The 13,121-nt window shown below is 33.0% G+C and overlaps 1 protein-coding gene across 1 annotated transcript; it reads right to left on the bottom strand.

Moving 5' to 3' along the window:
- Positions 1-368: 368 nt before the first annotated feature.
- Positions 369-11,277, bottom strand: LOC128188480 (melatonin receptor type 1C-like). The gene is made up of 2 exons (XM_052859565.1): positions 11,115-11,277; positions 369-2,040 (listed from the first exon to the last, which is right to left on the bottom strand). The coding sequence occupies exon 2, from the start codon at positions 2,013-2,015 to the stop codon at positions 1,044-1,046; it is 972 nt and encodes a 323-aa protein (XP_052715525.1). The 5' UTR covers positions 2,016-2,040; positions 11,115-11,277; the 3' UTR covers positions 369-1,043.
- Positions 11,278-13,121: the final 1,844 nt, after the last annotated feature.

Raw genomic sequence — 13,121 nt, 5'->3', positions numbered from 1 at the left:
TGGTATTCACCATGATGTACACAGGTCAGTCTAAAGGAATGGCAATTGCCGCTTTCTTTGAAGCGGATAAAACAAAGAGAAAGTGAAACAAATAATTATATCATATCCACGAGAGTACATGTATAAGCGAGGTTAAACCGGATGCTATGGGGAAAATTTAGCCTGCGCATGAGCTAGCCTGGTTCCTGTGCGTAATGGGTAGCTCAGGGAACTAGGCTAGCACACGTTTATCTGAAACGGGATCGGGATTCCGTGCCATATGCACACATAAGTTCAAAGGCGCTGTAATTGTAAAGTTGTCGGTAAACAGAAAAATGCATCAAAATATGAAATTTTTAATTTACACAAAGATGTCACTGCATAACGTTAGTTAACAAAGTAGTGCAAATCGTAATGTGTGCGCAAATAGTAGAATTTACCGAATGCCTGATACTATACATGCAAACTTCATTCATATATAGATCATAATTATTTTATAAGTCAGGGCTATACACACATGTATACGTAATGCAACGTACAAATTTAGTGGTTAAAAGCAGAGGGCTAGAGTCGGTGGAATCTCTGATAATCTTATGGCTATCACGCTTTCGTTGGAAACGCATGCAAATGGTCCACGTATTGTAGTCTTTTTTTAAAGGACAGCAACTTGTTTTCTCTATTTATTTGGTATTAAGAGGGGAAATATGAAAAAAAGAAATCTCGGAACATCGATTGCAACTCTTCTTTGATGAATACCTATTTTTTTTAAAAAAATTAAACGGAAACCATAATCTGGGACAGTCGATAAATATTTTTGATTTCTTTTGAAATCTCGACTTCAGTGTATCGTAAAGATCACAGGGAAGATTACAGTGTTCATCTGTCGACAAGTTACATGTATGAAGACGTGATATGCACTGTATAACATTCCTGTTTAAAATATTTATTTAAGTGTCGTCGACATTCTCCATTAACTACGGTTATCAACTTTGTACTTTAAAGAAAAAAATCTCTAGAGTCATATTTTTTTACAGTTCTAATTGGATTAAAAATACACAATCAAATCAATGTGATAAAGGCACAGTAATCTTTGTCATTTTTGTCCTCGTCGTCTTCGAGTCCGCTGTTGGCGCTACTCGGTTCTCCTTATAACAGATCGGACAAAAGCTCTTCATGTTCTCGTTTAGCAACCCGTAAAAGAATACATTCAAACAATTGTTGGTAAAAGTCAGAATTAGGAAAACATGGCCAATGGTGGAGGCCCCAGATACCGACTGTTTGAAAACATGCCTTGCCATTCGGAAATAATGTAACGGGAAGTTAAGGACGATAAATATCAGAATCATGATGAGTAGCGTGCGGACGGCCCTTCTGCGGCGTTTGTAAACCGATTCCGGCATTGCCGAGGAAACGGCGGTTTTATTGCTTAACTGTAACGAAACCTTAACATTGCAGGCAATCAAGATGAGCGCTGGTATGACAAACAGAAGAATAAAGTCGAGAACAATAAATCCAGAATGTAGGTCCAGGAGAGACTCCGGAACAGCGCAGCCATATTTCACGGTCGTGGAGTTCTTCCCAGTGCCAACTAGAAACATCCTTCCTCTATAAACGACTGGTGCTCGAACCGCGTATAGTAAGGAAAAAATCCAGATGAGAATGATAGCGCCGTATAAAACCTCCCGCTTTGAGTCCTTGTTCTGCAAAGGAAATACCAAAGCCCTGAATCTGTCTATAGCCAGAGTTGAGATCGAGAAAACATTCGCAGCGCTGGCCATGTATTCCGTATAGAGACAGATCTGACACAAAACTGGACTTATGGCCGAGTTTTGCACCTTCAAGAAAATAACATTCGGGATAACGAACACTGCAATAGCGATGTCTGACACTGACAGAGACACAAGCAATATGTTTTTTGAGTTCTTCTTTGACCTCTTCATAATGAGGACGATTGCAAATATGTTGGTGGAGATAATGATCAGAACCATCAGAATGTCTACAACAACCAGTGCTGCTGTCGTGGCGTCCATAACCATACCGCTTCCTGTTAGATATCTTTCTCTATTAAAACAAAACTATATTTTAAAATACAAGAAAACTCATGGTGATTTTGAAAAGTTTGCATTGTCAGTTTTAACACACATGTACTTAAGAACCAAGCGTTGTTAACGTTGCTTTTTGATAACTTCTATCGACATGATAGATCTCTCAAGATGCCATATACCAGCTTAAGACATGAAATTAGTAAAGGGCTAAAACAAATGTCTCTTTTGCCATCATTACGGGCCGCCAGGAGGCGGCTGTTATTTGATACACATTTAAATATTGTAACTGCGTTTCTGCGGGATAGTTTTTTTTTTATTGAAATAATATTATGCTTATTTTTATGAATTAAAGGTAAATTTGCATGTAGAAATATATGTTTTATGCCTTTTAAAACATTACATATTTTTTGTTTTACTCGTAAATGAAAAGTTGGTCATAGACTGTCGTGTTAGACGCGTTTTTATCGAGACGTTTATATATTCGGAAAGTTTCGGAGTTTTTCAATCTTTTCAAAACATGTATCGGGATCGGTATATGGGACATCCTTAAGACCTGAAATACTAAAGACCCGAATGATATGAAATTTTATATGTATTTCAATTTCTATGTGCTGCGTCGAAAAAGAACTTTGTGTGTATATTTATTATATTTCCATGTGGTATGCGTTAGAAAAAATAAAATCATGAAATGACATCCATATCAATTATTTACGCAAAAATATGAGAGAACTGAAATTTGAATTGACCTGAAAATTTGAGCTAACCTGATTTATTTTTAATTCTTTTGAAATAACTAAGATTATCTTTACAAACTGAAGTGTGGATGAAATTTATAATTCCATTTAGGAAAAAAATTATCCAGCTTATTTTTTACCCTTAAAATTGTGCAGATTCTACCGGATGAGTATGATCTTACACTGTACATGTACCTTTAATATAATCCATTTCTATATTATTATATGGTCCCTTGAAATCATATTAACTAATGCATTAAGTTTTAATCCAATATAATGCAACCAAAAAAATCGAAACGGTTTGAAATACATAATCTCCACAAGAATAATGATGAGTTGAACTTTGTATTCGAATAATGTACAAATCAATGTGTTCTCCATTACTTCATACTAAAGCAATGATCATACCATTACCCGTAGAAATGCTTATAGTAACGAACTCTATTCTTAATGATAACAGTAAAATGTTAAAACTCAAAACGTGTTGCTGAAAATATAATAATTAGAATTTACCATTAAAATTATTACAACGTTAACCAACTCGTATTTTCTTCTTTGTGGTGTGTTTTTTAATGTTAACAACCAATGATGATTCATACAACAATAATATTTTTTGCGGCCCATTTGACGCTTGCGTCAATCTGATTTCTTGTTGTTTATTCATCATGCATGCACGAATCTTAAGAATGAGAACTCGTTCGCTTCAACCCCGGTCACATTTCTAAAAACACCAACGCCGACGGTATTTGAGGCAAAAATGGGATTATTTGGGCGACAGTCGACAGATCATAGCCTTTGTCGCGGTTGATATCGACCTCTTTTGTCGTCGGCCAACCAATTTTGAGTCCGTCGGGTCAAGTCATATTTTTTTCTGCGTCGGTGGCCGACTTCTTCAGTTAGAACAGTTGTTTTAAAATAGTCTGTCAAGCAAACCTTGATTATCGTCTGACCATCAGTAGACAATTTTTATGTCTGTCATCGGTTAGTCGACATTTAGGTATTTGGGTTTTTCTTGAATGTCGACAGGCTGACACCGATTGACGACTGAAAATCGACCGAAGAATTTTTTTCGCGTGTCTCTTAGACTAAATCTGCGAAAATTGGGAAAATAATGAATTCTTTTTTAATTTGCGTCAGTTATTTTTGCGATAATATTTTTAATTTTTGAACAGAAAATATTACGGAATATTATTTCTGTGTTTTCAAAAATTTGCTATGCAAAAGTGAGGATAGCGAATATTAGATCATTACAAAAATTGCCAGATATACGGTATTTAGATAGATTTGCCTTTTGTGACATCACCCATTTGACAGAAAAAGAAATGCTTTATAGAGAGGAATATCAGTATGTTGGGTACAGTTTAAAATTGTGAAATTGTTCATTGGTCAAACTGCGGTTCAACGTTCGATGATCAAGCGACGAGTCACTGACTAATAAACATTCAAACTTCTGAAGATTTTGGTGTTCCTAAAAATGTGACTGCTCCGCTTCGTCCGATACCAGAGTCGGGCGATCATGTTTCTTTAGCCAACGGTACGAGGAAAATTTGTTCTCCCGACCATCGGTAAAGTGACCTAGGCATTAGTAGAATTTGAGTATGACTAAAACGACATAACATCCTTAGACCAAGCCAAATGGTCCTTACCGTATATCAAGGTTTTTTCTCGTGTCACTAAATCTGCAAAAATGGGGAAAATGAGGAAAAAATGTTTTGCGATTATAAAAGGTTTTTTAATGGAAAATAATACGGAATAAAATATCTGCGTAATCAATAATTTATGATGTAAAAGTAATCGCGAAAATGTCAAAAATTAGACCATCGCAAAAATTACCGGATATACGATATTATTAGATAGATTTGCCTTTTTCTTTTTTTTAACAACTGTTTTTATTACCCCAGAACATGTAGAAGTATTCTTAGAGCCGAGGTTGGGGAGCCTTGGAATCTATAAGTTGACTATATATAATGAATAAATTTTGATACAGGGTATTTTTACAAATAGCATCATCCATACACCCACTCATTCAGTTGCATGTATATGCACATTACTCTGCATCATAATCAAGTACAAAAAATCAGCATTTTACAATGAAACAAAAATAAAGTACTTTGTAATATCTAAGATCATAGGGGCAAAAGGCTGGAAATCAACAATCATTATTAAAGGACAGCCTCGCCCATCTTACATGAAATTTCTCTAATTCACAATTTTTCGTGTAAATAAATTTTTCACATTTGTAATAATAAAGTATTTCACGTTTGATTCCAGTAAAGGAGGGTAATTCTTTTCTACTCCTTTTTCTATATATATGTCTCTATACAATACATATTATTATATTGAAAATGTTATAATATTTGTAGTATTTACCAAATATAACATCAATTTTGTTCAATGGTATATCTAATTCAAATTCTTCCTTCATCCAAACTAGTAAATTATCCCAGTTTTCACTTACATATTCACATTCCCAAAAAAGATGACAAAGAGTTTCTGCATTACATCTACAAAATGTACATAACTCTGATTCAACAATTCCTATCTTACGTAAATAAGTATTAGTCGCAATAATTCGATGTACAATCCTGTATTGAAACCATCTTAGTTGCACGTCGTTAGTTATTTTGAAAAATAGTAAATTTTGTCTTTTGCCACCATATGTTATTTACATTCATGTCTAGTTCTTTTTCCCATTTCAATTCTGATTTTGGTTTTTTCCATTTCTCATCAATAAAAATGTCATAAAAGTCTCTTGAGCCATGTTTATTTTTCCTAATTATCCATAAAAATTCTGGACAATATGGAATATTTTGAAGAATAATTTCTGCATCATAGTTGAACCGTAACTTTTTCATACAATCTACAATTCCTAAAAAAATGTGTAAACGGAGGTTTAATATCAAATTGGTTACAGAATTGTTCGTATTTCATTATTGTACCATCATTGTTGAAAAAATTTAGTATTTGATGCACACCTTTTAAAAACCATTGCTTATAAAAGACATATTTGTTATTAATACATATAGACTCATTAAACCATATCGGGCTTAAAAGAGATAGTTCACTGTCAGTACATTTTCTCAGTTCAAAGAATGACAAAAAAACATCTTTCCAAAATAGATTTTTACAAGTTTTTGACAGTTGATATAGTAATTGTCTTTCAACAATTGTCATATTTAAAATATTTGGAAAAGTACTTATTATCAAGTCTTTCCAACTTGACTGACAAGCATCATTAAAAAATCTACGTATCCTAGTGATTTTCAAGCTTTTGCAAAAAGAATCAAGACATATCATTCGTAGCTCACCCTTTTTATAACTTTGAATAATGCTACTTTTGGCTACTCTTGATGTTTTTGAATTCCATATGTAATTATAAAAAATTGTTTCAATTTCCTTTATATGTTTTCTTGGAGGATTAGGAAGACTTATTAAGAGATGCGTAATTTTTGGAAGAATCAAATTTTTAATTACTGTGATACGTCCTGCTGTGGATAACATTCTTCTAGACCATGCGCTTATTGATAGTTTCATTTCATTGATTTGTTTGATAAGGGTCCTATTTTTACACACTTAGTTTTATCATAATTTTGTTTTAGTCCCAAGAATTTTGCATATTAATTAACCAGAGAAAGTGCTTACCTAATTGAATTTTTCGAACCTTTTAATAGATTTGCCTTTTGTGACATTACCCAATTGACAGAAAAAAAATGCTTAGAGAGGAATACTAGTATGTTGGGTAATTTTTTGGTTTATTTCCAACAAATTCTCAAAAGGCCAACAGTAAAAATTACAACTCCTGAGATAACCTACTAGAAAATCGAATTGGTAAACGTTGGGGGTTTTTCCATTTTAAAATATTACCGGTATACATCAGTATAGGTACTTTTTAAGAAAAATTAAAAAATATAAGGTAGAAATAATTGGATTCGGTCTCGTTATTTAAAAAGACAGTAGGGATAAACTTCATTGTTTTTAAATACATGTAGAGAAATTTTAGTACCCTAACTAACCACATTAAAAATGATTGAAAGAGTTCACATTGGCCATCTCTTTGAAGGTAAGCGTCTTTTAAAAAAATTCAATAGATGATGTTTATTATTATACGTAATGAGTCTCATAAAATGCCAAGTCTTGATAAAATCGATAAAAAAGGATATAATTACCGGTACGGTATCTCATTAGTGACGGATACCTGCCATATTTTATTTATAAATGAATAAACAAGCACTCGTAAACACAATTGTGTATGAAACATCCAAAGAGTCAGGAATTACATGAACATGATCGAAAATAACAACAATCCGCCTACCTAAAATTTATACATTAATTACTAAGAGGAATATGAAATAATAATAACTAATGTACTTGCATAATCAGCAAGAAAACGAATCAAACACACTTCAAGGAAGATCATCAAGAAAACGAATCAAACGCACCTCAAGTAAAATCACCATGAAAACGAATCAAATGCACCTCAAGTAAAATCAGCAAGAAAACGAATCAAACGCACCTCAAGTAAAATCAGCATGAAAACGAATCAAACGCACCTCAAGTAAAATGCAGTTTACCCAGTTCTTGTATGTCGAACTGCATCAACAGCCGATACATCAATAGACTGTGTTTAAAGTGAAATGCTGTGGTCGTCTTCGCTTGTAATTATTGAATACCAATTGAAGCGGCTAGATCCTGCAATTAAAAAGTTGTTTCGGAGCAACTAAATGTATATTTATTACAGGTTAATTACGTACGTTAAGGGAATTATGCAGATAAAAGGCACGCGTTGTTTGCTAACTAATTGTGCATCACTGTCCGAATTATTCCGGCTACATTATTATCATGAAATGTCATTCTGGTGTTGTAAATGTCGACATTACAATAGTGCGAATATGTATAAGGTATTACATGTATATGTTAGTAGCTGATGACATCTGTATTTCGTCCAAATAATATAAAGTATCTAACTGTCATTTATTCTTCTGATTTTCTTTAATGCTACAAAATAAAATGGCATTTATTTTGTTGAAAATACTTTTATTCAATTTTGTTCATGAGTATTGTAACATTGTGAGAACCAAATAACAAATACATGTATATATAAAAATACTGAAACTGTATCTGTGCGTTTGTGTTTTCTATCGAGTTTTTTCGTCCCTTTGTCAAACAGGTATCTATCAATTTCATATGTCATAATAAGATAATAAAACTGTATTACGCTATCTCTATCAAAATTATTTACTATTAATTTTAACGCATCTGAAACTAATTTAGCTTATAAAGGCAATATCTGCTTCTATACAGGTTAAGTTTTGAGCATAATAAAATATGCACGATTGTATCAAAATTATAATAATGGTTTCGTGAAACTGGAGTCCTCTGTGCTATAAAGTACAAATAGTCTGTCCCAAGATATCTTGGATTCACATTTTGCTTAATTGCTTGATATTTATAAATACCTCAGGGTTCAAACGATGTTCATTCAAAAGTATAAAAAATTTCCAATATTTCTCAGTCGAAACGCCCCTGTTAGCTCATCAGGTTTCAATACAATGCTAAAAAATGTGATGTCTACGGAGATTTTGCGTTGCAGCAAGCCCGGATGATAACGTTGAAAAATTGCGCGATGTATTCCGAGTGTATTCCGAATGGAGAAAATATGTAAACATTCCCCATTATAAATCTCCGTAAGGAATCTGTTTTCGTTCCAGTGAATTTTTCTGAGTGACAGTTGAAAATGTTTCAATGAAATTATCTTGGAAATTATCCCTTTCAACTATTACAATTGCACTTCTTTCACAGGTATGTGTATTTTTTTTTTAAATCGTCCAAATGTGCTGCATAAATATCTTGGGACAGACTATAGCAGTCTCAGTCCTGATGACTTATACAGTTACAAAGCGCATCGGACCCCCCCCCCCCCCCAAAAAAAAAAAAGAAAAAAAAAGAAAGAAAATTGTTAAAGGTGGACATAAAGGATTAAAAAAAAAATAAATAAATAAAAAGGTTGGCATAAATATTTTTTTTCTCTAAAAGCAATGATATACAAACTCTATACTGTGGAATCATTAGATTTCGTGGTGGCTCAATTTTCATGAAAGTCGTGGGTACCTCTCATCCACGAATTAACATCCTCCATGAATTGATAAAGTGTTACCAAGTCATATCTCTTTTTGTAGATATAAGAAAATGCACGAAATTACGTCCACAAGAACCTTTAAAATGTATTTTAATGATTCCACAGTAATATATTTAGATTGTATCATAACTCACAAGTTAATAAATATATACTCTGTAGACAACAATGAAAACAGTATTTTCCGCGATTAAAAATTACGACAGCAATGACTTTGTGCACTAAGCTACAGTGTCGTAAAATAACCCAAAATATTACCCCATGAGTTACATTTGAGCTCGAGGCTGGCGTATACACCACTGCATGCTATGTTTTCCCTAAAAGCGTTTTTGGCTTTCAAAATGAAGTTTTATTCAGAATTGCAATTTTCTTTAACATATTTTTCAAAATGATGTCTTTAGAAATCTTGACTATACCATCGTTCATCATACTGAATTTCCATCACAAATCATTGAAAACCCACAATTAACTTGTTTCCTGATGAAATTTCATTTTCATGACATTTCATGAAATGTGGAATGGAATGCGATGAATTTGCAAACGTCTTGAAAGAAAGCACTAGCTTGACTTACACCCACATATGTTGACTAAGTTATGCTGTAATAAAAATAAATATGTTCTACATTCCAAAAAGGAAATGCATCACATAATGGAGATCTGTTGTCTCTCCTTCATTAAGTTAAAATGTCAAAAACGACGGCATTTTATTATGATTGAGCAGCAACAGTTTTTTATCGCTTTTTAATCCTGTGCAATCAATAGTCTTTTCATGATTGACAATTATTTAAAGAGCACTAGCTTTAAGTTCCAAACATGAACAAACAGTATCAAATTTGATAACTTTTTGTCTGAAAATGAATTAAGCGTTAAGAAATAGCAATCACTGTTAAATACCTTTTGGGAATCTGGTAGGTATTGTTCAAAGATTGTATAACTCTGAAAGTAATCACACTAAGATTCCCGCTCGTCAAATCATCTAGCTGCAGAAATGTGGTTTTACAGTAAATTCACTAAATTGTCAACGTTAATCCAAATTTCCCCGTAGCTACAGATCTGAAGCTACAGATTATCAAAAGAATACCAAAAGTCGATGACATGTTACATGTACGTATATAACTTCATTTTTTTCACAAAACATGGCTTCAGTAGTAATTTAACAGATGTACCACTGTGGTTTGAGATTTAGAGACAGTCCTTGGAAATTACTTGAATAAAGAAATAAGAAACAGAAATTCTTCTCATTTTCAGATTTTCTCATCGGGTGTATGCAGCTAAGTAACCTAGATTATCATTTTTGCAAATGGGGTTTAAATGAGGAATTTTGAACGGTAAAATCATCGCGGTAGGTAGTCTTGTTAGATCTTTGATTATCACTGATTTCTTGTTTTGGTTGTAAATCTCAAATATAAACTTTTACAACCATCCATAATGTTTATTTGAATATGCATGAGAACTACATAATTATTTACTAATGTCATATAACTGAATTGAATATAACAAGAACGTTTTCAGTGACAGATTATATCGTTTCAAATTCCAAGATGCATACCGGTACATACACTTGAAATTACTGTAGTTGCGAAAACGTATACACACCAGGCTTGGGGGAAATGTCATTGTAAAGTAGCGCATTAAACTACCATTACTTATAATGTTAAATTTGTGGCATTACACATCACTAGCATTACTTTAAAACCATGTAATGCATTGCAATGTATTACAATCACATTTAGCATTACCCCAAGCCTGATATACAAACTGTATAAAGTTCTTTTCCCCAAAAAAGGTTTGAGTAAACCATCTGTATTCATGAGCATTTATATCTACTTTTAAAAAGAGGATATTTTAGTTTCAATGATTCGTTCTTAAATTTACATATCGAATGGATATAAAATAAAATAAATACAAAATGTATGCACATACATCCAAACTGTAAAGGAATTTTGTTTTGATTGACAACTTACCATTATTGATTCCATTCAAAGTAAGTTTAATAAAATTTCAATATTCAAATTAACCATTGAAACTTCACAAAATTTTTTGCCAACAAAATTCATTCATTGGGTTTCATTTCCGTCGTTTTAACTTTCATATCGTTTTTAACATTATTCATTTACTTTGTAGATGCAATTTGAAATTCAAATTCTCTTGTATGGTTCAGAAATGAAAATAAAAAGTATCCGATGTTTCTTTGAATTCAACTTATACAAATCTGGTACTCACCAGTTTACAAACCGATCGGATTCAGCAATGTCGAGGATAATGTTATAGACGGGGCGATTCGCAAGCGACAGGTCTGGTCTGATCAGGCAGACCTGCGTTTGCTGCTGAGGCAGATGATAGAAGCAGACGATAGAAGCAGTGAACTGTCATCTGCTTCCGTCTGTGAGTGCATTCTCCTGGCTGTCTTCTGCTGTGATATATACATGCTTGATGTACTATTTGTCGGGTGTTAACACGCCCCTTGCGTATACTCTACCAATGGGGGAAAACGAATTCGCGATTCGAAATTCTCACTTCGTTACATTTCCGCGGTTTTCATTGAAAATTTTTACAAACTTTGGCAAAATACAATTAAACATACATCTTCTCTATCCCATCTAATTATAATTACCACCTCTTTTGATTTTGATGTAAATTATTTATTCAACAATTAAAGTATGAATGTTGTACGAATTTAACCCATTAATTTTCATTGAAGACAGTTTCTCTAGCTTCAACAAAATAATTAATGTTTACTAGCATAAACAGATACTAGTATATAAATAATAAAAATACCAGTGGGGAATAGGATCGTAAGAAATTATTTATTTTACTGTAATCTGTGTAATTTACATATTCATTTACCCCCCCCCCTTTTTTTTTTGTTAAACATGAGAAAATGTTAAAGAAAAATGAGACGAGAGGACGAGACTTAATTTTTTCTATACCAGCTGCTGCAGACAGAGATCATATGTACATAAAAAATCAACTGTGAAGAAATAATCCACATTGTAATAAAGAGATTAATGAGAGACCTTACTGCAATCAAATTTGTATTAGGTGTGGCGTTATTTAGCGAATTCTGATATTTATAATCAAGCATAGTCATCAAATAATCATTTAATCAGTGACATTAACTCGTGATCGTTATACGCTATGGACCTAGAGGACAGAGCAATGCAGTCTGTTAATGGTTTCCGATGTGTCCATTAACAACTTGATGTGCTGTATGTAAAGAAAATGGAAAGCGTTGTTCTCGGGTCTTTTCTCCTATTGTTTACGGTGCAACTGGAGGTCGAACAGTGATACAGCAAATTTTTTAATGACCACTATATATAATATGATGATGCATGAAACTGATCTATATGACGGCGTGTACATTCAATTAGCCGACAAGGCAAACCACGGGAACAACTATATTTGTTGTACTATTCCTTTTGCAAATAGGCTATATCACTTTTATCAAATCTAGAAGGCATTTTCTGTTCAGTATAAAATTGTATTGATTGGTATATTAAGTACAGACTTTGCTCATACGTGTAGTTGTGCTACCTGCCCATGTTGTCCTTTCCGATCCAATTTCACCACCATTACATTTTCAAAAGAACTGGAAGACATGGAAACACAGTATATTGCTAATGGGTGATTCCACAATGGGAGAAATGTTCACGGACAATTCATTCACTCAAACCATTTATACGATGGTACATGAGGTAATTAGTTTTCAACAGTTTTGCCAGCTTGTAAGAATACAGGTATATTACGGTCACATTCTAGTTTTATGGTTTATGGGGAGACAGGTCGTTTTCCATTATATATAACAATTTATACGAGAATGATTGGATTTTGGGCAAAGATGATGTTATGCCAGGAGAAAAAATTATGTAAAACTATGTATATGTATCTTTACAATTGTTACATTAGAAGTGAAATCAATAATAAGTGGCTAGTTTGTATAAAAAACATTCTTGACAGCTGTGGCTTATCCTTTGTATGGCACCAACAAAATCCTGTTAACGTGAAAAGGTTAGAAAATATTGTCAAACAAAATCTTAAAGATCAATTTGTCCAAAAATGGAATAGTGAATTAGATAGTTCGTCAAAAGGTGCTATATGTTGTGAAGACTATTTATTAATACTACCACGAAAATTAAGAAACTTGTTTGTTAAATATAGAACTACAAACCATCACCTTCCTATAGAAATTGGTAGGTGGAACAATACTCCACGTGAAGACCGCAAATGCGG

The sequence above is a fragment of the Crassostrea angulata genome, chromosome 6 (assembly GCF_025612915.1).
Source record: "Crassostrea angulata isolate pt1a10 chromosome 6, ASM2561291v2, whole genome shotgun sequence".
Lineage (NCBI taxonomy): Eukaryota > Metazoa > Mollusca > Bivalvia > Ostreida > Ostreidae > Magallana > Magallana angulata.
Note: the sequence above shows the minus strand (reverse complement) of the source record. Positions and strands in the feature narration are given on the sequence as shown.